General features: G+C 36.6%; 1 protein-coding gene across 18 annotated transcripts in view; it reads left to right on the top strand.

Moving 5' to 3' along the window:
- ANK2 (ankyrin 2) overlaps positions 1–27,612 on the top strand; it is a 286,106-nt gene that overhangs the window by 137,542 nt on the left and 120,952 nt on the right. For 10 of the 18 annotated variants that reach the window (XM_070790806.1, XM_070790807.1, XM_070790813.1 and 7 more), the window contains exons 6-13: positions 3,669–3,854; positions 7,300–7,398; positions 8,713–8,811; positions 14,854–14,952; positions 19,112–19,309; positions 21,460–21,558; positions 21,720–21,818; positions 27,175–27,273. In XM_070790806.1, the coding sequence (XP_070646907.1) occupies positions 3,669–3,854; positions 7,300–7,398; positions 8,713–8,811; positions 14,854–14,952; positions 19,112–19,309; positions 21,460–21,558; positions 21,720–21,818; positions 27,175–27,273 (978 nt within the window). Of the gene's footprint in view, positions 1–3,668; positions 3,855–4,295; positions 4,320–7,299; positions 7,399–8,712; positions 8,812–14,853; positions 14,953–19,111; positions 19,310–21,459; positions 21,559–21,719; positions 21,819–27,174; positions 27,274–27,612 lie in introns of all 18 variants that reach the window. The other 8 variants (XM_070790805.1, XM_070790804.1, XM_070790816.1 and 5 more) reach the window with 2 other exon arrangements.

Below are 27,612 nucleotides of genomic sequence, written 5' to 3'. Positions count from 1 at the left end.
CCTGGGATTCTCCAGGCAAGAACACTGGAGTGGGTTGCCATTTCCTTCTCCAATGCAGAAAAGTGAAAAGTGAAAGTGAAGTCGATCAGTCGTGTCCGACCCTCGGCGACCCCATGGACTGTAGCCTTCCACACTCCTCCATCCATGGGATTTTCCAGGCAGGAGTACTGGAGTGGGGTGCCATGGAAAATACAACTACCCAGTGTGAAACGATTCCATGTTCTCTACTCAGCACACACAGATTTTACCCTCTTACCACATGAGTACAGTGTGATTTTTATAATTATGATTTTATGATTGATTTTATGACTTTCTGAGACACTAGTTCTGTCAGTGCATGGCATGTGAACGTCCTCAGGCACAGCTTGGGTAACAATAGGAGACTATATCTCTACATCACATCCTCTGAGAATTGTAGCTAAATATGCTTATCTGCATGTGTTTTATTTCCTTGAAAACAGAATCATTTACCTAGAGAAATCTTTACACTACAGAATTCTGCCGATCATACAGACTTACTATTTCTAGCGTATGGTTTAGGGAAACGCAGCCTGCCAGCACTCTCAGCTGTCTCATGGCTCCTCCAGACTAGACCTCTGTGCCATCTCAGTCTGTTTCCAGAAATATTAACACCTTTTTATGTATGTTGCGTTGGTTGAGTCCATGTCACACTGTGGTTCTCAGAAAATGAAAATGGTCTTTGATTTCCGCACAGAAGTGTGGCTCTTGCAAGTCAATCGCATGGGGTTTTGAATCCTGGTTTAGACTCATTTACGCCTGTTGTTTCATTTTTTAATCATTTGTGTTAGGAATCCTCAGTTGTGTCCGACTTTTGCAATGTCATGGACTATAGCTGTCCAGGCTGCTCTGCCCATGGAATTTTCCAGGAGAGAATATTGGAGTGTGCTGCCATTTCGTCCTTCAGGGGATCTTCCCGACCCGGGGATCCATCCCATATCTCTTGAGTCTCCTGCATTACAGGTGGATTCTTTACTGCTGAACGACCAGGGAAGCCCCTTAATCATTTAAATAACTATAATTTTTTCTGAGTGGACATATAGAAACTTAATTGGTTATTCCACACCACTGGCCTTAATGGTTATCAGAAAATGCACTAATGGAAAACTCTTTGCATGTTTCGCTTTAGTCTATTGAGCTTCTCAGGTGACACAGTGGTAAAAAGTCCACCTGCCAATGCAGGAGATGGGAGTTTGATCCCTAGCTCGGGAATCCCCTGGAGGAAAAGATGGCACCCCCACTCCGGTATTCTTGCCTGGAACATTCCGTGGACAGAGGAGCCTGGCAGACTACAGTCCATGGGGTCGCAAAGAGTCAGACCCAACTGAACATGCATGAGTGCATGCTTTAGTTATCATTCTGTGAATAAATGACATCTTCACAGGGCTTTATAGTTGATTACTATGTGATATTTTAGGCTGTATTGCTAAATACCTTCAACGATCATGTGTGCATGTATGAAAATACCTAAAGAAGACACCCTGAACCCATTAATAGCCCTAATTTGCAAAAATTACTAAGCAAGACATTACGACCAGTTTATCAGATAGTTTGAGATCATTCAGTATGGCAGTGAAACTCATATTTGAAAAGAAATATTTAAAATTTTGAAATTTCCCATAATTATAGCACTTGGCATTGGTAAATAGATGGTGAAAAATGAAGTGTATTGAATTTTAATATTGGTTTCCTTTTCATAGAGTTAGTGGAGATACTTGAAAAAAAATAATTTCAAATATTTACTCTTCTTCCATGAAGTGTAGATTAGAATGAAATCATGTGGTGGAGATTCAAAGTTAAATTCTCTGCAGGGAGTTATCTGTCCATCCAGTATCATTTTTATAATTTTCTGCTTTCTTCCTTCTTCCTGAATGTTACCAAAATTGAAAGCTAGGAATTTTTAAATCAGGCCCTATACTGTCAGCAAATGACTCGTCTCTAAGAAAAAAATAAACTTCACACTCTTTTAATATAAACTATCCCACTGTTGCGGGGGAAATCAAATTAAATATGTAAATGATAATGAGCCTGTTCTTTCCTCCTTCACAGAGGACTTAATTTGTGCCAAAGTTCCAAATTTAGGCTACTCTCTTTCATCTTAACAACACTACATGCTTTACTCTTCCATTTCATTAAGTAATGTGTTCATTTGAAATTCAATTCTAATTTTAAAAGTTTAGTCCTTATTGTGGTAGTGCATATATGATATGGACATTTGAGGAAAATAATTTTCCCTCCAAAGTCTACAGTTACCTTTTTAAAAAATTGGCTAGTTAATTAACGTATTTTTGGTTGTGCTGGGCCTTCATTGCACTGCGCAAGCTTTTTCTCTAGCTGTGGCAAGCGGAGGCTGCCTTCATTGCGCTGCGCAAGCTTTTTCTCTAGCTGTGGCAAGCGGGGGCTGCCTTTATTGCGCTGCGCAAGTTTCTCACTGTGGCGGCTTCTCTCGTTGTGGAACCCGGGCTCTAGGGCACATGGGCTTCAGTAGTTGTGGCCTGTGGGCTCAATAATTGCAGTTCTTGGGCTCTAGAGCACAGGCTCAATAGTTGTGGTGCACGGGCTTGGTTGCTGACAGCACGTGGGATCTTCCTGGACCAGGGATCAAACCCGTGTCTCCTGCAGTGGCAGGTAGGATTCTTTACACTGAGCCACCAGAGGAGTCCTACCTTTTTAAAAATCATCTTTGGAAACAAATGGAGCAGTTAGATGTGGTTAAACAGCCATTGTCTCTGGTATGCATTTGTTAGATGTGCCATCCAGTTCCTCTTGTCTCCTCTATGAATGGAAACTTTTAACTCTGAGACTTGTTTTCTAGCTTTTGTGAATTAAGGGAGGTTTTCACATTAACAGAGCCTAGAGTATATTTTTTTCCTACTTGTCACCTTTCCATTTTTGAATACATGTTTCTAGAGAGAAAATATAGCTTCCCAGTTTTCTAGCATGGTTATCCATCTACGGCTAAGACTCCTCTAGCTTTGATGATCTGTGGTATTTCTTTAATTGGTTTTGAAGTTTCAAAGTGAAAGGCTGATTTTCTACATTATTTAGCACAATTTTATATTCAAAAGACAATATATAATTCAACTAAGTGCAAAATTAATGAATTAGCCTTATTTGCCAAAGAATTTTAGATCATATTATGCCCCAGTTTTCCCAAATTAATTGGTAATAGAGCATTCCATTAACTGTTGTTGTTTTCCCTAATCAGTACAGAGATATTTAGCAGCTTGCAAAGTTAATCATGTCATTTATTTCCCCGTGTTGGCTACCATATCAGTCAGACTTGGTTTTCATTATTTCTCCCCTTCCCACAGTTTTCTTTGTATAAGCAGGCATCACTTCGGGTTGCTTCTAATTTATATTTTCAGATTCAAGACATAATTGAGCATATCCTGTGTGCAGTATGCTGCATTAGGAAAGGCAGATGTTTTTAAAAGTATGTATAGAATAGATATTTTAAAATATCTGATGAAGCCAGTACGTAGTATAATAAATGACTATAATTTGCTTCAGTCTTCACAGTAATATTTATTCCTTCCACTGTTTTTGTCAATCTTAATCTTTAATTTGAAAATGAGATGCACTGTCTCTTGGAGTTGAATCCCAGGCTTCCCAAAGTTGATGGAAATTTTTTCCTTCTGTCTCCCCAGGATGGCTTTACGCCCCTGGCAGTGGCGCTCCAGCAGGGACACAACCAGGCAGTGGCCATCCTCCTGGAGAACGACACCAAAGGGAAGGTGCGGCTGCCAGCCCTGCATATTGCAGCCAGGAAAGATGACACCAAATCTGCCGCCCTCCTGCTTCAGAACGATCACAACGCTGACGTACAGTCCAAGGTAAAAGCTGCACGTATTTGTGGACAGGAACTCTTCCGCTGCCGACTTCCTCCTGGGGGATGATAAAGAAGTAGGCCATGGTGATAATGCAAAATTACTTCTGGTCATCAAAAGAGATGTTACTTTCAGAGGTATTTCAGAATAAAGGGGACTGTCTACTGGGTACAGTAAGAAAACAAAAAAGAACCCTATGAGATAATTTTCTCCAAAAGGTGAAGCTTTTTAGAAACCTTCTTATTTATTCTATTTATGATAAAAAATAACAGGAACAGAAATAGAAAGATACAGTTGTATTGTATAGTGTTATGGTTGCCTTTGCTAAATAGAATGCATTTTGGCATGCTGGAATGGTGTAGCCAATTGCAGAGAGCAGGTTGATGGTTTCCTTAATTTTGCACTGTGTAATATCTTCCCTCTTTTCCCCACACAACACTGCTTCAGATGATGGTGAATAGGACCACCGAGGTACAGTATTGCGGTTATACCGAAATATATCTTTTTAAAACTTTTATTGTCTTTTTTGTCCAACTAGAATAAATGCTCACTAATTCATACTAATGATTAGAACTTTCATTATTAGGAAATTAATTTGGAAACTTTGCCCATAATTAGGGCAAATAGGTAATTCAAAAATTTTAATATAACATATTTATGAAACACTATTAATCAGTATAACTATTTAAAAAGCTCATTAGAGTAGAGCATGAAACAATACTGTTCCATAATATGTATTTTACTAAGTGAGCTTTATTATTAACTTTTTGCCAATAAGAGATGTGACCTCCTTCTCTTAATGAGAATTCTCCATTTAGAATCGAGTGAAGTGTAATTTAAGGAGGTTGCTCTGCCAGTGTTTCATCCTCTTATCTCTTTGCAATTGCCCTTTTTTGTAATTTTTTGCCACGTTGTATATAATCAGTAATGATGTTGAGCATATCATGAGCAAAATATTTTCATCATCTTGCTATCTGATAATAGTTGTCATGAAATCATCTATTTTCCACATACCTAAATAAGTCCCATCCACAAACAAAATCAAGAAGAGCATTTGGTTTAGAGTGTGTGTGTGTGTGTGTGTGTGTGTGGGAGAGAGAGAGAGAGTATGTGTGAGTGTGTGTGTGTGTAGTGGTCTCTCTCTGTTGCTATCAAGAGGCACTAATACAAAAACCATTGAAAGTGTATTATAAAAATTAACCTGCATTATAAAATTTAACCTTCAAAGGCAAGTGACTGTTTCTGTAGACTGATTTTCACTTTGCTGAGGAAATTGTCTAGATTAACATTTCATATGATCACTGGGTTGTGGACCTGGCATTTGCGCTTAATATTAGTAGTGTATTTCTAAAACTAATACCTGTTTATTAACTAGTTTATTCATTGAGATGTGAATAGACTTAAATTATTCATATCATTTCTTCTGTTCCAAATGTTAGGTCAGAGACTTTTTAAAAAATGCCCAACTGCTTGGTGAAATTGCTCAAGACTGGAATAATACAAATTGATATATCTTAATTACTGATTTTAATATTTTTTACTTTTAAGTGATTTTTGGTAATTGTTTACATTTTTGAAAGCAGTGTTGGTTCTAATCATTATGCAGCAATTTGAGTAGATACATACTGAGTTAGAAGTATTTCTTCAAGGACAGTAGAATAACAAAGAGAAACCCATCAAACCACAGTCCTGTAGAATCGTGACCTGAGCCTTCCATATCCCTGTTAATCAGGGAAGGATTCCTGAGGGGCTTACACCAACCTCATGCTAATCCAAGAGTCACAGCCTGAGGCATCACTGTGGATTTTCAATGAGGCTGTGTCAAGCAATAAATTAGTTTATTTCTGAAAATGGGAAAAATAATATTATTATACTTGAATAATTTGAAAATGATTCATCAGCGATTTCTGTGTTTTTCTGAAATTAAATTGTAACTCAAATAATAGATACATGTTCAGGATATGACTGGGTGACAGGAAATATCAAGATAAAAATAAAAAACATCTAGTCAATTATTTCCTAAAATATTAAAGTTTGACATTTTGTAAAATAGCCCCCAGGTTGTAGGCTGGGTTTTTTTCTTGTATATTGACATGAATATTTGGCATCATGTAGACACAAAATAAAAATATCATGACTATAAGCGTAGGCTTTGGATTGATAGTTGCTATTCTTATTTTGTATCTTGCTTCACTAGAGTCGGAAATTATTTGCAGCTAATTTGGCTACTAGCACAGAGGAATTTCTGTTACCTAAGGTATCTGAATACTTATTTAGGCTATTTTAAAAGCAAAGTCACCAAGTGAATAGGAAAATAATGGTTGTGATGTGAGTAACATTTCTTAAAAACAATATTGTGTATATCAAAATTCATTTCAAACAAAAGAAGGCAATGCAAAATGGCCTCAAAACTGCAGGATTTGATACCCAGTTTTACAGGAACAGTCTTTATTGTTCCTATTATCTTTTATTAAGCAATGGAAATTATGGAGAGCAGGAACAATGCTTTTTTTTTAATATGGTAAATAAGAAAAGAATCAGTATGCTTCTGCTGTGAAAATGGCAGAAATTTCTAATTATGCTTTCATTAGCAAAAATGAAAGGAAATATGCTTTTCTCTATTTAAGATTTTCAGACTCATTTTTAAAACACTCTAAGAATAAATCGTTCTCTAATGCTCATATGATTTATTTATTTTTATATTAGTCTTACTGATAAAATTTAGTTTAATTAACGTTCAAATTGGGATTCCACTTAATTTTTTCTTTGTTTTATATTCATATTTATTCTACTGTATTGTTTAACTATTGCTTTTTAAACTTTTTTTCAGAACAATATAACTGACAAAATTCAGTTGTTAAAGAGGATAGAAATATCAGGATAGTATAAATGATGTGGGATGAAATTGTATATCTTCTGTAAGAATTTCTCACAATATATTGAATTTCTCACAATATATTCATAGTTCCAAAGATACAATATCAACCAATGCTATTTTTCATTTTGAAAAACACCCAAACCAAAACACAAATTTTAAAAATAGAAGATGTGAAATTTTCTCTGGAGAAAACATTCTTTATTCATAGTTATATTCTATGGCTGAAAAAATACTGTTGTTTAATCATATTTTGTTTTGCTTTAAAGCTAAATCAACTCAGGAAACATGGTTTTATATAGACAACCAATCTCATAAATAAATTGTTATAGTAATTAGAAATAATGTTGCCAAGAAATATAGGATATTTGTTTACCTTTTCATGTTGACTTATTTACCACTAAATTTAAATAATACCACTCAAACTTGAAAATCTTATTAAAGCATTTATGACCTGATTTACTTTGCTCACTTGTTAGGTAGACAGTTCCCATGTAATTTTCTTCACTAATCCAGGGACTACCACGCATGGAGGTAAAATGCTTTACTGACTGCTGTTTTCTTTGCTTTCCATAGAGTGGATTCACCCCTTTGCACATCGCTGCCCACTATGGAAACGTCAACGTGGCAACTCTCCTTCTAAACCGGGGAGCTGCTGTGGACTTCACAGCCAGGGTATGGATTAAAATAGTTGCTCTTTTAATTTGATTGATTGATTGATTGGCCACATGGTGTGGCTTGCAGCATCTTGGTTCCCTGAGCAGGGATTAAACTGAGCCCTCAGCAGTGAGAGCATAGCGTCCTAACCACTGGACTGCCAGGGAATTTGGCATTTTACTAAAGTAAAAATAAACAGTGATAAAGATTTTATTTATTTTTTTCTTAATGGATCCATCTGTGCTGGAGAAATTAGATTTTCCATTTTTTTTTTCCTCTTCAAATCGTAGGAAGTCATTATGACCCAGCAAGTGAAAAATAGTGTGTAAATTCACATGCATGCAGATCATTTTTTGTAAGGAAGATGCTGATTCTGACATCAGTATGAGCAGTTACATTTAAAGGTCACACCGTGAATCATGGATGAAAAACTTCAAGTCAACAAAAAACTGTTAAAATGTTCAGTATAAAATATATAAGTACATTTATACTATATCCTAACAGTGATTATAGGGCACATAATTTGACACAGATTTTTTAAAATAAATTGAGAATTTGGTCATATGAGGAGTCTTATTAGCTAAAGATATTACAATGTGTTATACGTTTAATGGTATACTTTCCTTGGAAAGAATTCACTTACATGACAGATATCAAATTCAGTATACTTAATATACTGTAAATGCAATACTTGATTTTGCAAAATCATAGCATACCAAAAATCAGGTACATATCCTTGACATCATGATGATTATAGAATAGCCAAGAAAAGAAATACATATGATTCATGCTTACAGTGCTTTTGTCCTTAGAAGTCTTCTGCCCTGAAACTATATTGTGTTATTTTCAAGTTTTTCATACTGAATTATTCCGAAGAAGATGTTTTTAAGAATCATTTTTCCATTGGGTATTTATTGGCATATGTGTATTCCATTTTTAAGCATAGCAAACTTTAGGATCCCGGAATCTCTAAGTGCATGAATGTTTTAAGACTTTGGACTAGGGCTCTATCCTAGGTAGGACCTGAAATTTTGCTTCTATTATGCAAAATTGCTTCCTTTGTCTCTTGACTGTGATGTGTAGATTTAGTACATGTGTCATAGTTATTGATTAACTTAGTTATGCAGTTTTATAATGTTTTCCATTCTCTATAGTGCTATATGGTTTGTGTGCTTTTTTTGTTCCTTAAAAATCAAAAGCACTGAAGGCATAGAAACCTTGGATAAAGTTGCAAAATAGGTCACAATCTCCTTTGTGCTCTTCAGCACAAAGCCATCACCACCATGCCCTGTCACACCCACCATGCTCTTGTTTGGTCTCTCCACGATGTAGAATGGAATCACTCCTCTGCATGTGGCCTCCAAAAGGGGAAACACAAACATGGTGAAGCTCTTACTGGATCGTGGTGGTCAGATTGATGCCAAAACTAGGGTGAGTGTCTCTGTTCTTTCCATTTCCTACCATATTATTTTTTGTATTCTTTTAGCAGGCTCTTTAAAATAACAGTCCCTAAACACAAGCAATGCATTTTCAAGGAAATTACCTTCTTGGATTTGATTTAAACTTCATACATTATATAGAGGTTTTACATGGTCAAGTGGCATTAATATTTGCTCATAAGTACCCAGAGAAGCAGAATGCTAGCTCCTCAATTAAGTTCTTGCTTACTGATTTTCTGGGCACAAAGATCAAAGGTTGAACTTGCTCATCTGAGATTTGGCTAGTCATAAACATCAAGAGCCCAAACTCATTAGGACACATTAAGCTATGAGAGTGTGGTTTTTACATAAAAATATTTTGAAACATGTTGAAAATCTTTTGGTTTGAACTTTTCAATTCCTAAGTCGTTTTTCTTAACTAGCTATGCTATAGGGATCTGAGCAGGAGATCTCTGGTTATGCTTATGGAAAAAAAGGCATACAGTTATTACTATGCTGCATGTTTACTCATGTCAACATGCCAAGAGGCAGTGCCCTTCATTGATTTCAAATTTTTTGAGTAAAATATAGCTCTGAGTTTTTATGCACTCCCAAAAACTAGATAATAAGATATCAGGAGAACACAACTGTTTAAAGTGCAGACTCTGAATGCAGACTACCTGATTTCAAATGCTACTTCTGCTTACTAGCTGAGTGGTATTAACTTTTTACTTGTCTTCTCTAAACTTAGTTAGGCTAATAATACTACCTACCTCATAGGGTTGTGTGAGAATCAACTCTTAGGTATTTTTTTAAGTGCTTTGTGGTTAGTCGCTCAGTTGTGTCTGACTCTTTGCAGCCCATGGACTGTAGCCCACCAGGCTCCTCTGTCCATGAGGATTCTGCAAGCAAGAATACTGGAGTGGGTTACCATGCCCTCCTCTAGGGGATCTTCCCAGTCCAAGGATCGAACCCAGGTCTCCTACATTGCAGGTGGATTCTTTACCATCTGAGCCACCAGGGAAGCCCAAGAATACTGGAGTGGGTAGCCTATTCCTTCTCCAGAGGATCTTCCCGGCCCAGAAATCAAACCAGGGTCTCCTGCATTGCGGATTCTTTACCAGCTGAACTACCAATAAATTACTTAGCTACTCATAATGTTTATCATGTTATGGAAATGATGTACAATTACTTGCTTAAACATTAAACTAGTACCTTAGTGTTAATTCTCGAGTACATTTGATTAATCATAGACTTAAGCAAAACTTTAAACATCCCTATTATGTCAAATTCTGAAATGTATGGTGGAAGAAGTCTATATAAGTTAGTAGATAGAATATGTCCCTTGTGATATTTTATTGTCACTTTGTTTAATCCTGGGACTTTGCATGCTCATAGTCGAAGGAATAAAGATCTAACCTAATTCCCCTGCAAATCTTAAGACTAAAAAATATTTTAATAAATCTTATCATCTTTGAGCTTTTAGAAACTACACGAGTCCCAGACTATACATTTTGGTTTTTAATGACTTTAGACTATGTTGCTTTTTAAATCTCATTTCTCTACGACATTTGGTCCAGAGCACCTGGGTCATATTATCATGTGGGAACTCTGAAATGGTTTGCTTTTTCTGTCAAGATCTTTGCTGGGGTGTCTAGTGTCTTTCACCAGGGTTTTATGTGGTTTCTACCCTTTGCTTTGAGGGCATGCCTTTTCTCTTGCTATGCTGTAGGTATGCAGAATTTGGAATAATTACATATAATGTCACATGATTTGCTTACTTGTTCTCTGTATTTGAAAGAAAGAGTTTCTGTACCTCCTTCTTTAAGTCCATTACTTACATAATGAGTCCCTTTACACTCACCTGTCTGTCTCTATTGAGACTCTCTAGTAATTGAGAGGACCAATGTAAAGATAGCACTTTGTAAATGCAAAAAAAAAAAAAATTATCTTCATCAGTGTTTTAAGGATACATGTTCCTCTTATTAATGCTTTTCTGGTGTATTCATTCATTATTGAGGCAATTGATTTTGTTTTTATTGATCATCACAATATTTGCTTTGTCCTTTACAATATGCTCTAATTTGCTTGCCCTTCATACATTTGCGTATATGATTTAAAAGTGTAACTGCAAATGAGCGTTGCTTTTTCATAAAAAGGGTACTGAGAAATGGATTTTTAGGCTAGTTCTGTCAGTGTAAGCATTGCTTTCTTCTTAAAGGGAATATTTGGACTGTATTTCATCCAATGTAGCTTTTAGATATAGCAAATAAATAGAATTTCACTCAGGTATTTATAAAGTGAAAATAGATTTTCTAATTGTACACATTGTGCAGATCTTCTGTTCATTCCTTCCTTAAACAAATAATTATTGATTTCCTACTTGGTGTTATGAACCCTAGTGATACAGCTGTTAACAAAGACAGACTAGATCCCTGTACTCAGAGATGCGTATCAACAATACCCAAGGGAGCAGGTTAGCAGCGTACTGGTAAAAAAGCTTAATATTAAGCTCTTTTAAAAAATAAACTATAGACTCTGATTTGTAGACTTTCCCTCTGGTGATTCGCATGGTTAAATACTTCCAAACTTCTATCATGGCCAACGAGAGCTACCAATGTCATATCCCTGACGCAGAATTGAGAAAAGCTAGGCAGAAAATTGACTCTCACCGATTTGCACGAGCTGATTCCAGTGTACCCTGGGATCAGTCACAATACTGAAGGTGGCACTGAGCTTTTCCTGTAAGTGAAAATATTTCCTCATTTCTAAAGTAGAATTTTAAAAGCAGTTATGTTCTTTAGGTTTTGGCTATAATCATTAGACCCATATCCTTCTTACCAAAAGTAAAATCACGTAGAGGTATCTGCTGAAAATCCAGGACTATGTCTGGAATCAGGAGGCCAATTCATGGTTTGTTTTTTCTTTTGTCCTTTAAAAACATATTTTAAAATTAAAAAATGTTGTATTTGTTTTTGACTATCTTTTTAGGTACTATAATAATGTATCTATTGATGGAATTTTTAATAATATAAATATTATTCTGTAATATTATATGTAAAGGCTTTGGGGCAATTTAAAAAATCATGCCCACAATCTCTCACCACTTTCACCAGCATTATATCAATCACTGAGACATTTTGCATCTCAGAGGCATTCTCATCATTGACTAGAATCTCATGTGAAACTTTAAGACATTTTCACCAGAGCCTTGGTTTTCTGGTGTCTGAAAAACCTCATTTTCATGTTAAAACAAAATGTTATAGCTAGTTAAGCATGATATTATTAACTTTTATTAAAGGCATTATTCTTTTTTATTTTTAAACTTATTTTTATCTAATGTGGAAATACTTCCTATAAGGATTATGGTTAAAATATTGAAATATGTATTTCAATGCAAGCAATAAAAGTATACAAAAAACATGTGAGGATGATTAATGAAAAACAATGCATCAAAGAAAGAGATCACCCTTGCTACTCATTATTAGAAGTAATAATTAAAGTAGTAGTAGGGGCTATAAGTTGTCATATGCACATGCTGTTCTAGGCACCCTGTTCAGTACTATGCTAATATCAGCTTAATTCATCTTCCTAACAACTTACCAAGTATTATTGTTTACTTGTTGAGAAAATATGGTGGTTTCAACTGAGAAATAAGACTACCAGTGTGAAAAATGAGTTTCAGAGGAGTTAAATAACTTAACCAAGGACACACAGCTTAGTAGTTAGCAGAGCTTATATTAACACACAGACTTCAGGATACGTTACTGGAAGAATAATCTAAGCTGACAGGGAGGAGAGGAAAAGATAAGAGAAATGGTTGTAAGAAGCTAATGCTGTGGGTTACTAGCCAGATAAATGGTGTTCCTTTAAGGATTACAAACATTGCAGTGTGATTTGAAATGATTCCAATGTGGTGGGGGGAAGAGAACACAGGGAAGCGGGGGAAAAGGCAATCTTCAAATACAGTCTTAAGAATGTAAGTTAAAAAAAAAAAAAGGTAATGAATAGGTAATAGCTCCTAAGAGTAAAAAGAGTTTAAAACATTCTTGAATACAAAACATCTCAATAAAGATTTGGGGCAGGGGATGAGACACTGTACTTTTTAGAATATATCCAAAATCTTCCCAGATTGATAATGTTGGGCAACTTGAATTTGATACAATTTACATATCATTTATACAGGCAGATAAATTACATCACTAAATTGTAATATTTATTTGTAGAACCAATTATTTAACCCTTAGTGTTCCTTGATATTCTAGTGGGTTTTTTAAGTGTTCTCCATATTTTCCTATTATTCTGAGAGCATTTTGGAGGTTTCAAAATGATTATGCCATGAATATTTCATATAATCTTTAGAAAGCAATACTCTGCCTTTTCTAAAAGTGATTTAAAATAGCATCCCTTCATCTTTCAAACAAGGCTGTAAGTTAAACTGGGTAAGAAAAACCATCCTCATTCAACATATCGTGAAGCGGAGCCTCAGGCAGATTCACCCATGGTGGGTTGATCCAAGACACACTCACACCCAGAGCTCAGTGGTTCCAGAGACCACGTGCTGGACTGTGCACGTCATGTCTTCATTCACTGTGTTGGATTTCACAAACTCTAGATCTCCATGAAGCCCCCACCAAGAATACGTTTGAGATATGAAGTTGCATCTAATTGCTGTTTCACTTATAATACAGCAACCAGTGCTCAGTATGTCCACCACCAGTCACTGGTACCAGTATACAAATGCGTCAGCACGGTAATCACCTTGCCCACACAGTTTTTCTTTTAAGTTCCTTTTGGCAAACTTTAAAATAAATTGGCATCCCAACTGCAGTAGTTTATATATATATATATATATATATATATATATATATATATATATTTGCTGAGAAGACAGTCTTTTCATGCTAATTCTCAGATACCCCAAAACTGCAGGGTCTGTTTTGGTTATTAGTATCTCAATACTGGCTAAATAGATTTAACAAAGCAAGGAATAGTTATCATTAAGGTCCTAGCCAAAATCAGATGACTGGCCAAATAGATTTAACAAAGCAAGGATCAGTTATCATTAAGGTCCTAGCCAAAATCAAATGACTCAAATTTGATAATTTGAATAGAGATTATTCAAGGGCTTATTTACACCATTGTAGCTGGACTGAAGGGGAGGCAACAGGGAAGGTGACATATCCCTGGGGCTAGTTGCCAACAGGGCTCATTACCAACCCTAGGTCTGAAAGGTGAGAAGAGGTCACCTGCCCTTCAAAGGAGAGAGCTGTACACAGAAGGCTGCTTTGGTAGGAGTGCACACTTGGTTAAAGAGTCACTGCCAGACCCAGGAGATCCTTCAGGAAGTTGCTTCCATGTCTTGCTGTGTATCCCGTTGGCCAACCCCAGCCAGAAGCCAGGGGGCAGGGTAGCCCACAATGGAGAAGGGTAGAGCACAGATCTGGAAGGGCAAATGGAAGATAGCTAGCTTAGACATCACAGAATGTTGGATCACCTTTAGAAGAAGGTGAAAAAAAATGACCTTCTTTTTTTATAAGCCTCATGGAACATTTCAGAAGAATTTATCAAAAGTGACAATTCAAGAGAGAAGATAGATGGACAAGTTAGATTAAGAAGAATTTTTAGAAGCTGTGTTAGGATAACCAGAATGAAAATAGAGTCATCAAATATCATCTCTGGGGGTGGCTCCAGGCAAGTAGGACTTTGAAGTTCAACAAATGCAGCACACTTTGCTTCTCCATCTTCCTCAATATGCAAATTCATGACCAGCCACAGTTTTTTTTTTTTACGCTGAACCTCTACACATGGGATTTCTCTTATTCTCTCCCTCTTTCTGTTCTGTCTTTGCCTTTCTTTTTCTCTCTATCAAGATTTCTCTATGTTGTTTTCTCTCTTAAGTTTTCTTCTCTCTCACTTAACTGATAGCAATTCTATCACTGATCTGAGTCACTGGGACTGAATTTAGGAAACCCTCTCTTCAAGATGGCAACAGATACAATCTTGGTTTGTTTATTTAAAATGAACTCAGGCCTATCTTTCATTCTTTTGGCAGGATGGGTTGACACCCCTTCATTGTGCTGCAAGAAGCGGTCATGACCAAGTGGTGGAGCTTCTGCTGGAGCGGGGCGCTCCCTTGCTGGCAAGGACGAAGGTGAGTTGTTATGAGGAAGATAGTGTCCAGCACTCTTTAAGACATTTTTTGATAGTATCTATTCTTAAAATCAAAGCATCAGCTGAGCATATTCTGGTTCCTCAATTGTTGTGTTTGAGGAATGAGTCGTAGGTATCAAACTTTAAAAATTATTTTAAAAATACATGCATTGAGGTGTATTAAATGTGTCAGTTCATTTCAGTTCATTCGCTCAATCATGTCCAACTCTTTGCGACGCCATGGACTGCAGCATGCCAGGCCTCCCTGTCTATCACCAACTCTGGGAGTTTACTCAGACTCATATCCATTGAGTTGGTGATGCCATCCAACCATCTCATCCTCTGTCCTCCCCTTCTCTCCTGCGTTCAATCTTTGCCAGCATCAGGATCTTTTCCAATGAGTCACTTCTTCGCATCAGGTGACCAAAGTATTGGAGTTTCATTCAACATCAGTTCTTCCAATGAATATTCAGGACTGATTCCCTTTAGGATGGACTGGTTATAAGTCCTTCAGTCCAAGAGACTCTCAAGAGTCTTCTCCAACACCACAGCTCAAAAGCATCAATTCTTTGGCACTCAGCTTTCTTTATAGTCAAACTCTCACATCTATACACGACTGCTGGATAAACCATAGCCTTGACTAGACGGACTTTTGTTGGCAAAGTAATGTCTCTGCTTTTTAGTATGCTGTCTATGTTGGTCATAACTTTTCTTCCAAGGAATAAGCATCTTTTAATTTCATGGCTGCAGTCACCATCTGCAATGATTTTGGAACACCCCCCCCCAAAATAAAGTCTGTCACTGTTTCCTCTGTTTCCCCATCTATTTGCCGTAAAGTGATGGGACTGGATGCTGTGATCTTAGTTTTCTGAGTGTTGAGTTTTAAGCCAACTTTATTTTAAATGTATAACTTCCAATTATTTCTATATTTTTACCTGCTGTTCTCTCTGTAGATAGAAATGTGAATATTACTGTATTATATGTAAATGTGGATATTATATATGTGATAACGTCTCTAAACATTGTTAGTCTACATTTTTATGATACTCTGAGATGGCTGTAAAATGCATATAAAATTATGTTTTAAAGAAGTACAAGTAGCAATACAAGATAAGATTGTATGGGATAAGCTGTCCAATCTTTATTTCTTAGACAGTACTATTAAAAAGAATTTCATGTTGGTTGATTATAATTGCAATTAATAGGTGATGTGAAAAGCAAAAGTTAGGATAGCCTAGCTACAGAGAACCATTAAACAAGCATATTGTTCTCTATGGCATAGTACATCTTGTATATTCTGGTCTCATTTCATCAATGTTCACAGCCATGAGGAAGACTCTTATCCATACAAATAGAAACAGAGTGATGAGCTGATTTATTGGATATTTTCTTTGAGTTACCAGAAGATAGCATGAGACATAGTTTGAAAATAATCACACAGAGTTATTTAATGGGAAATGTAACAACACTTGGGTCCTTAAATACAGCAGAAATTTAGACAGGGGACATTTCTTTTATTTTCTCCCTATTGCATTTCTCCCATCCCCTGAACATGATTCATATCAACCAATGCTGTAACTAGGGTAAGCTGAGAAAAATAAGGCAGCCAACACAAGTACATATTTTTCAATTTATGTTATAATTAAATATTTAATTGAAATTATTGGAGCAAAAACCAGCCCACAGGTTCAAAATTTGTATAGAATGAACTTAGTCTTTAGAGATGTGCCTCATAGGTCCTGAAAGGGTGGCTTCAAATCAGAAGTATATGAAGACAAAGAATAAATCATCTGCATCATTTTCATGCTCATATCTATACTATGAATGTTGTAGAGATCTGTCTTTAAAATGCAACATTTTGGGCTGGGTAATGCATGCATACGGAGAAGGCAATGGCACCCCACTCCAGTACTCTTGCCTAGAAAATCCCATGGACGGAGGAGCCTGGTAGGCTGCAGTCCATGGGGTCGCTAAGAGTCGGACACGACTGAGCGACTTCACTTTCTCTTTTCACTTTCATGCATTGGAGATGGAAATGGCAACCCACTCCAGTGTTCTTGCCTGGAGAATCCCAGGGATGGGGGAGCCTGGTGGGCTGCCGTCTATGGGGTCACACAGAGTCGGACACGACTGAAGTGACTTAGCAATGCATGCATAATTAAGGAAAATTTTGTTGAGGAAATAGATTGAAATTTAAATGGAAGGAACAAAATTTCACACTGGTCATGCTATAACTAATAAAAGACCTGTATCAAATTGAGGGTAGGCAGATAGGCCATTCCACAAACAATAAAATAATCTCATTTGCATAATTTGCCTGTAATTGTAATCACTAATGAAAACTATGGTTTACCTTGATGGAATTTTTTAATGGCCTACTTGTAAAAATCAGATATCATTCATGTATCATCAAACTGGTCTTCCCAGGAGACTCAGTGGGTAAAATATCTACTTGCAATACACGAGATGCAGGAGATGCAGGTTTGATACCTGTGTCGGGAAGATCCCCTGGAGAAGGGCATAGCAAGCCACTCCAGTATTCTTGCCCGGAGAATCCCATGGAGAGAGAATCCTGGTGGGCTACAGTCCTTAGTGTTGCAAAGAGTCAAACATGACTGAAATGACTGAGCATGCATGCATGCATCATCAGTCTATCATAGTGAGTAGCTACAATGTACCAAGCAGTGTTCTGGACACCAAGGGACTATCAAGAAAAATAATATGCTATCTGTAGTTTCAAGAAGCTCGGAATTTACATGGGTAAGATAGACAAGGAGTTAGTACAAAAAGTAGAGCTATGTTTGTGGTAAGGAACAGAAGAAAGTGAATTAACCATCTGGGAGTGAGGTGACACCACTGGCCTGGAAAGGGCCAAGGCAACTAATACCAGACTAGCTTCCCTCCCTCTCCATATCTCCCAGCTTTGTATCATTTTGTATTCCTCCTTCAAGCAAATATTCATCTATCTAGCTGTCACTCTCCCTCTTTCTTTGAAAATTCAAATGCTCAGTAAACTGTGACTCTTCTCCACAACTTATCCTTTAAAAAAAAAAAAGATGTATCCATCATTTATTTGGATGCACTGGATCTTAGTTGTGATACAAGATCTAGTCCCTGACCAGGGATCAAACCTGGACCCCTTGCATTGGGAGTGTCAGGTCTTAGCCACTGGACCACCAGGGAAGTCCCCAAAAGCCCTGTTCTAATTGGTGATTTTAACAATCTTGGTGAGGGCAATAGATGATCGTTTCACTTGGCCTGTACAGTTTGCTCACTGTAAAGCCTCTGTAATTTCTGTGTTTAACCTCCCCTTTGTCCAACCACCTCCTTCTCTGTTTCAGTGAATACTCTCCAGAAGCCCAACTCCAGAAAAATGTTTATTGTTCTGGTGCCATTAGCCAGGTGTTGAACTGTCTCTCATTCACCTTATTCCCTCACCTCTATGCACCAGAAATTCCCTGGTTACTTGTACCACTCCCTGACATACTCATACACACCTGCTACATTTCACCCTGATATAAATCCAGCTCCCATTTTTGAGGCTGAATGGGGCTGCAGAAAGCATCCAACTGCAGTGATGCGGCTCTCTTTAACTTTGTAATCCCTAATGATCCCTGTGATCCCTAAGTCGACCTGATGCTGCCTGACTACACACTGTATTTTCCTGTCTGTTTACTCTCACTCCCTGCCATCGGATTATTCTATACATTTTCTTTTTCCTTCAAACTTCTTTTTTAAAAAAATTTTATTGGAGTATAGTTGATTCACAATGTTATGTTAATTTCAGGTGTGAGTGTTAATTTCAGCAAAGTGAGTTAGTTATACATACATCCACTGTTTTTTAGATTCTTTTCCCATATAGGCCACTGCAGAGTATTGAGTGCCTATGCTACACAATAGGTCCTTATTAATTATCTATTTATTTTTAGTAGTGTGTATATATCAACTTCAATTCCCCAATTTATCCCTCTTCCACCTTATCCCACCATAACCTTAAGTTTGTTGTCTGCATCTGTGATTCTGCTTCTGTTTTATAAATAAGTTCATCTGTGCCCTTTTTCTAGATTCCACATATAAGTGATACCATATGATATGTCTTTCTCTCTCTTACATTACTCAGTATGAGTAAAATGTGGGCCTGGTTTGGTTTTGATGTGCAGAACGGGCTGTCTCCACTTCACATGGCTGCACAGGGGGACCACGTGGAATGTGTGAAGCACCTGCTCCAGCACAAGGCGCCTGTTGATGACGTCACTTTGGACTACTTGACGGCCCTCCACGTTGCCGCACACTGCGGCCACTACCGAGTAACCAAACTTCTTCTGGACAAGAGAGCCAACCCGAACGCCAGAGCCCTGGTAAACCTGGCCCAGTCCACGTTAAATGAATACAGGTTGACACCAGCGAACCCACACTGATTGATCAGTGGTTGCAGACACCAGCAGTGCACGGTTACAGATACACAGTTAATTCTAAATTTGTCACCTCCCACAAGTTGCCTGCCTACTTCATGCCGTCACAGTTTGCTATTAAATAACGGCAGGGATAGATTTAAGAGAACACCAAGGTAACATTGCCGTAATTAGCAAGTCATAGATAATATGAAACCTCTGGAGTGATCAGCATTTTTAAATGGAAAATCGGAGTTGCAAAATAGGCAGTTATAAAAATAAGTTCTATACACCTCTATATAGAGTCAGAATAAAATTGTAAAAAAGCTAAACTTTATAATCTTTGGGGGAAAAATGTTTAAAGTGAACAGATTTGACTGCGTAAGGTAATGTAAAATGTAAGCTGTAAAGAATTCACTTGGAGGTGTTCCTTATTGACCTGATTCCTCAACCATAGACTAATAGAAAAGTGATGCTGGTCATCTTTTTACTTCAGGGAGCATTTTATATGAACTATTTCAGCAGTTGCTCAAGAGAAATCTGCAAATGGTTGTCCCTAGAGCACCTTCTGTGTCCCTCACAGTCTAATATTGAATAAGTCTCCTTGCTTCACTTATATTTTAACCATAATCATTGGAAGTATTAGGCATGTATTAATTTATGCCTCTTGTTTCCTAATTCTCTAACTAAAGGCAAATCCTTTTTTCTATTTGTTTATGTCAGTTAAATTAGTCTTCAGGCAATCAATATTTAAGAGAATGTATTAGAATTAGAAAATATTGGATCTTACTTTTATGAGAAATTTTCCTTGGAATCAACTTATTTATTGTTGCCTGGGAAACAACTATACTTTTTGGGTTATGTGCAATTACATGAGGATGTTTGTTTTCTTACAAAGAAAAAAGTACTCATTTTTAATTGGATAGTGGCCAATAAGCTTATAAGATATCATACTCTAATCATTGAAGATCTTTTAAGTGCTACATATACATGTTGTTATTTATATCTGGCTTATTACATAGCTAATAGATGGGAAATTAGTTTTAAAATGTTGTGAATAATAATGTCATAAGTTAAAGAAAATTATATACTTTCCCGAGAACTGTTAATGTAGAAAAATATTTTCTGATAAAAAGTCCCTATTGGGACATGCAAAATTGTTAACTAGCAGAATGGATACAGCTAGTCTATATAGAGTCATCATTGTTCAAATAAAAATATAATACTTAACACATAAGGATTAAGCATGGGGTTAACAAATTTTTATGTAATTTCCCCCAATTCCTGCACATTATCCTAGTATGAAAAGTTAAAAAGTACCTTAAAGACTTCTCCACATTTCTTTGCTTTTAAGAGATATCTTCTTACAGTTATTTAAAAAATTCTTCATACTATTTTTGAAAATATTTCAGCACTTATTATTTTCTTTCTAAAACAAAATGTATCTTGATTGGCATGTTATAAAAATGTTATATTAAAGATATAAGAAATATAACATGGCTATAAAGATATTATCAACATAAATAATGATTTCTGCTAATATACAACAATTCCTCATAAAACATTTTTAATATAAACAGTATAACTTCTGGCTATAAAAAATGATCAACACAAATAATTTCTGTTAATTTGTAACACCTGTTCCCTAAAAAAATAGTAGCTAACCTGAAACATTTATTATAGAGGTAGTCATAAATCTTAGATTTTCAAAATAAAACAGGTAATGATTTTTCACTCTAAGAAATAGCCCATCATCAAAAAAAATGTATTCTTATCTTTGAAGCATCTTTAAGCCATTTAATAATCTGTCCTATTAGTATACTTTAAACCATTTTAGAACTAAACTATAATTATGTGTGTTTTTTCCACCATAGAAGAATAGGCCCACGTCCCTTTTGTTTTCTCTGTAACTACACAACAATGCCATACCTGCCCCCCCACACATGACACAAGCCTCCAGGAATACACCATCGCTGTCTAACTCCAACAGCTACAGCATTTGAAGAAATGGTAACATTATGTGACGATGTAGCATTACTGCCTGCAATGTGCCAGCATGGAGTTGTGTGAGACTCGTTTCTGCATGTTTTCAACTAACTTGATTGTCTTTTGCACAGAATGGTTTTACTCCACTGCACATTGCCTGCAAGAAAAACCGCATCAAAGTCATGGAACTGCTGGTGAAATATGGGGCTTCAATCCAAGCTATAACAGAGGTAGAAAAATGTTTCAGCTTGTCACGAAACATTCCTTGTCTTACTCCTTCTTCCCCTTCCTTCCACCCATCTTCTGTCCTCTCCGAGTTTTATTTATCTGAAGAAGCCCCAAGGCCCCCACCGGTGCAGAGGAGTAAAACTGCTGTCGCTTTGTTTCGCAGTCTGGCCTCACACCAATACATGTGGCTGCCTTCATGGGCCACTTGAACATTGTCCTCCTTCTGCTGCAGAACGGAGCCTCTCCAGATGTCACTAACATTGTGAGTATGGCTTGGGTCAGAATAACCACAGGAGAGAGAGTGAGAGGATGTGTGTGGGTGTGTGTAGAGATGTGTGTGTGTAGAGATGTGTGTGTGTGTGTGTGTGATCAAAGCTCAGTGGCTGGCCGAGCTTTGGGAAGCACCCCTGTGATAACTTTATTGAAGTAATTGCTAGAATGTTGGTGAGGACAACCTCCATAGGGTAAGAAATATTTTACACAGTACATTGGAAGCTGTGGAGCAAGACTGTGTCAGCTTCCTGGTGCAGATGAATTGGCCACACATCTTAAATACAGTTATTAAAATGCATTTTAAGAGGTCCTCTGAATGTGAATGAATTATTGGTTGGAATAAAAACTTTATGGCTCAAGTGAATCATATTCCAGGTAATTTTGGTTAAAATATTGAGTACCATAATTGGTTATATCAAATGATTAACCAGAGGTAGACCAAGAGTTTTTTGTTTAATTTTTTTTTACTTAATATCAAATTCCACCCCTTTAAATCACATGGATTTTCCATTTTCTAACCTTACTCTGTCGATTTTTCCTTTTGATTTGATTTTGTTTGCTAAAGTAGTTATACTTTGCAACTTTTTCACGTATCCTAAAGTCCATGTTGGTCGCCAGACAACTTTTGTTCTGCCAATAAATGCTGGATATTTCAGAATTCTTCTACATAATCTAAGTTAGGATTTTTATTTCCCATTTCTTATTTCTCTCATTTTCTTGGAGTCTGCCCAGTTAAACTTTGATCATTGAATGCAGATTTTCTTTTGAACAAGAGAACTTGCTCTGTACAAGGTGATGTCAAGTATTTGAAGCTCACCAGGACCCACTGAACCACTGAGAGGCTTTAAAAAGTATTCAACAGAAATAACTCCCCCAATACATGTTAGTGTTTATTATTAAAGTGAATCATGCTTTCAAAAGCAGTTGGTTTACTATGGCTATTAATTTTGGGTATCCCATTCCTTTTAGGTTGTAAAACAGAATGTTCAATTTCACTTTTTATTTGTATTCCCTCTCACTTTCTCATTTCCTTGTGTTTTGCACACTGTTTCCATGCTGAAGATTCTGATGTGTGGACAAATCCATATGAAATAAATTCATTAGATTTTAATTATGATTTAATACCTCTCCATAGTATTCACAATTGGAGTATAAAACCACTAAAGAATTGAAATATAGTCTATATTTATAATTCCCCTACTTATACCTTATTGATCCTAAAGTAATGCTGTATGCAAATTTTAATTTCTCCATTAAAGATAAATTTCACAACATGCCAACTTGAGTTTAATTTATGGTCACTTCTTAGGACTTTAAAAGAAATCAACAGCATCTTTTTTTGTGTTCAGAAATGGCTGCCTCTCTTTTTTTAAATTGAGACCTGTACAATCCAGTACCTTTAAAAGAAGTTCTCTGAGTCCTTTCTCACTGTACTGTGCTTTCCTTCTCTGCATTAAAATGCCTGCGGTATCTCAGGAGCAATGTTGACACCATGTGAATTCCATTATCATGCTGTAATGCTATAATAATATAGATAAGTATAGTCTATGCAATGCTTGATTGAAACTCCCTGTGTTTCTGAGGGGAGACTTTTTGGAAAATCTTTTTGAGGGGAGATTTTTGCTAAATATTTTCTTAATCCAAGAAAAGCCACAAGAAATGGTTGTATGGTTCTGTGGCACTCTTAATTTGCTTTTTCACTGACCAATTCCAAATTATTTGATGCTTATGGATTTACTCCATATTGATATGCTCCATTCCACACACAAAAAAACAAACCACAAAAACCTGTGTAGGCTACATATAGATTTTCAAGTAAAAATAAATAGCAATTAAAGCAAGAAAAATGTTGACGTCTTTAGGTTCTTAAATACTCCCAAATTTGACAATTGCTGTATTAAACTTTAACTTCCACCTGTTGGTCATTATGAAGTTCTTCATTCTTCATCTTCTCATTTGTCCATCCATACTCTTTTCCTTCAGATCCTTCAAAGTAAATATTTGAGGGGCATCTGCCAACATAATCCTCTCCTTGAACGTGTTTCCTAGTTGCTTTTTGTTTGTTCATTTTAAGTTTTGTATGATGTGTCCTTCAGGGAACAGATACCATAGAGATAGGACTGCCAGAAAAAATACAGTACTCCCAGTTAAATTTGAATTTCAGATAAACAACACGTAATAGTTTTTAGTATATGCATTCCCCAGGCAATAGTCAAGACATGCTAAATTAATATTCTTTGTCTGGAATTCAAATTTAACTGGCCATCCTGTATTTTGATTTGGTAATTTTGGCAACCCAACATTTAGAGGAATCTAACTTTCTCTAGCAGTGGGATGCCTGTGAACTGATGTCTTCTCAGAACGTGAGGCTGTAGCTCCTGGATCCAAAACTCTTTGTGGTTGATTAAGAAACCATGTGAACACTGGCTGCCTGCTTGCTGTGTCAGAGTTGGGCATTTCCTGACCCCAAAGTACCCCGCCCGTGGAGCCTTTGTGTGTTGCCTGAAATCATGTTGCATTTTTGAATGCAATGCTGTCTGTTATGCTTTGATGCTTTCCAACTGATGCAGCCAAAGTGGAAGTCAACATAGCTGTCAGCAGAGTCGGTCTTAATGACTGGGAGGAGGGGCATGAAATTTAGTACCTGCTTTGGACATGAGCATACTCATTCTCCTGCCAGTCTTGTTTATATGTCTCAAAATTCACTCCAAGCTTGAAGTGTACCAACAACTCAATCATGTGCAAATATTATTACTGCAAAGTTCCCTTTCCAGAAAGTTCACAAATGTACTTTAAAACCTAGAAAGCTGAGCTGACAGTTGTGATACATCCATAATCCAAAGTATGCATTGACAAGCATGGGAGTAAAAACCCCAGCACTTTGAGGGCTCTCCAGACTGCAACGTGGGGGACACAGAGCTTTTCTCTTCTTATAGTTAATCAATGGATTCATGGCTTAAGTTCACACTGCATATTATATTTAAGAATGTCCCCTAATCCTTAAAGTTAATTAGCTTAAGATAAGGAAAACAAGATCATTGAATAAGATGAGGTACCCATTAACTAAGAAATGGAAGTTACTGATTAATATAATATATAACATCTTTCATTTTCTTATTTATACTTATATATAAACAAGGATAACATAAAGCTAAAAGAATAAGGATAGTTTACCATAAAAGTAAGTTATCCAAAAGTCATTAAATAAGAATTGAACACGGCCATTGTTTTAAAGTGGACAGACGATTTGCGTGTATATATATGTAACTTTTCTTTGAATATAATGTTTAATATTTTAGGGTTTATATCTTACTTATCAATTTCAAATGTGTAAACACTATAAAAAATAACTTATTTTAGGTACAAATAAGGATATTGAAAATACTAAGACTAATACTGGAAATACTACATTTTGAAAACTCCTTATTGATAAAGTTTGGCTTGTAAAGGAAACATAAAATTCATCATTGAGTAGGTACTCCTGAGACCTCTTTGATTTAACTTCTTATAAGAAAATTTATTTTTGTCTTCATTTCTTCCAAAATTAGTAAAATTGCCATATTATTATAGGACTCTGAATAAAAAATTTGAGTTTTTTTTTTCTCTAAATCAGAAGATCTAGCTTCATCTATTTAGGGACAGGTTTTAAGTGATACAGAAAAGTTAGAAATTGTGGTTGTCTGAAAAGGAAAAATCTTCCCATACATCCAAAGGGTGAAAACAAATACAGCTATTCTGATAATGTTATTTGATGTGATAACATACTCCGATACATTTACAAAAGTCAAAAGATAGCATCAGAAAATAAGGCCATTAGAGGATAAATGAATCACCAACAAAAAGAACATTAGAGTTAGACATCCAATTCAGTGCTTTTAAATTCAGATCACTGGAAATGAATTTCTTATAATTTCATACGGAGTGGAACACTGAACACTAGCAAAAAATGAACTGTGAGCTAAGTACCAAACGAAAGTTTGGTAAAAACTTTGTACTTTGGTAAAAAGTTTGTCTTAAATCTTCTTAGTCTGTTTGTTGTGCAAGGAATCAGAAGAAATTATTCACCGGGATTTGTTAGGTGTATCCAATTACCTCAACCAACTTTGAAATCAATTTAGTCTATTTGGAATGGTTTACCAGGTTGAAGTCAACCTTCTTTTCTAGTATAGTTGTGGTGACAAAAATAACTTTTATTCTAGAATCTTATTCTTTTGTAGTTGTAAAATTGTTTAACAGAATGAACCCCTGCTTTCTTTAGAACTACTGTGGATTTAGTATGCTGATTGGAAAAAAAAAAAAATCTCTCTTTTAGAGGCAGTAATTAACAGGCTTCCTAATGAGAAAATTCTCTTATGTCTAACCATCATCCTTCATGCTGCAGGGTAAGCTGCCTTTTCCTGATAGGTGCGTCTGCCTTGAGGCAGCACGGAGATGCTTAAGGAGAGACCCGAAGCTCAGTGCTGCCCACCTCAACCTATGGCATTGTTAACTTTGCTGTACTCACTTCTGAGTGGTTCTATCAAATAACTGTCTGTAATTAAACATGCTGATCAATGATAAGCAGGGACCTCCTGGGCAAATCAGATTTCTCATATGAACTGTCTTTAGTCTCAGAACACCAAGACAAATGTGAAATAATAGCTTATTTCAGAAGTAAATGTTGAATTCTGGAAAGGAATGGCTTCCGTATGGTGCAGGTGCTGCAATTTTTTGTGTTGACTTGATCTTTAGCATCTAGAGTTTCTCATTAGTAATAACAGAATGAAGTCGTAATCACATGGGCAAGTGTGACAGATTTTAGGTTTGCCGGATAAAAGATGACTTCATGTCACCAAAGACAATTAGTTTATGTTGGTTACAAAGTCAAACCTCAGGGTATCCTGGATGTTTGGGTAAGTTCACTAGTTTTTTTATGGAGTGAAGTGAAGTGAAGTGAAGTGAAGTCGCTCAGTCGTGTCCGACTCTTTGCGACCCCATGGACTGTAGCCTACCGGGCTCCTCCGTCCATGGGATTTTCCAGGCAAGAGTACTGGAGTGGGGTGCCATTGCCTTCTCCAGGGGATCTTCCTGACCCAGGGATCGAACCCGGGTCTCCCGCATTGTAGGCAGACACTTTACCATCTGAGCCAGATGTTTATATATACATTTGTTCTATCCTTATGAAGATGGAGAAGATACCAAACTGTGTTTTTCCAGACTGAAGAATTAGGAAGTAATTGTGCCTTTACCAAGATTTCTTACACCTTTGGATATAATGCTATCTTTCACAAAAAGGCACATTTTTATTGTGTGCTATCCAGAGCAGTGGGTTTGCTTAAGATTCAGCAATCTCTGTTTCCTGGCAGCGTGGGGAGACGGCCCTGCACATGGCGGCCCGTGCAGGGCAGGTGGAAGTGGTCCGATGCCTCCTGAGGAACGGTGCCCTCGTCGATGCCAGAGCCAGGGTAGGTGCTGGTGCTTGGGGTTTGCTGCTGTTACGCGCATGACTTCCATCTCCAAGGGATGCTGCTGTCCATCTCCTGATGTGGAAATGCCAAGGACTGTAGGTGAACGCATCAATTCAGTAACAGTTTTTCAGGCAGAAATGAAGTGGTACAGTGAATATACACAATGGAAAATACACTCCAATTTTAGAAACATTAACGTTTGAAAAAATATACAGTATATAAGAAATTGGGCATTGAGTAACATTTTAATGATTTTTTTTAACCTATGAAAGCACTTCCACAAATATCTTCATTTTCATGAGCTTTAATATTTTTATCTATATTATAAAGATACTT

The sequence above is a fragment of the Bos indicus genome, chromosome 6 (genome assembly GCF_029378745.1).
Source record: "Bos indicus isolate NIAB-ARS_2022 breed Sahiwal x Tharparkar chromosome 6, NIAB-ARS_B.indTharparkar_mat_pri_1.0, whole genome shotgun sequence".
Taxonomy (NCBI): domain Eukaryota; kingdom Metazoa; phylum Chordata; class Mammalia; order Artiodactyla; family Bovidae; genus Bos; species Bos indicus.
The sequence above is the reverse complement of the archived record's forward strand: the minus strand, read 5'-3'. Positions and strand labels throughout refer to the sequence as shown.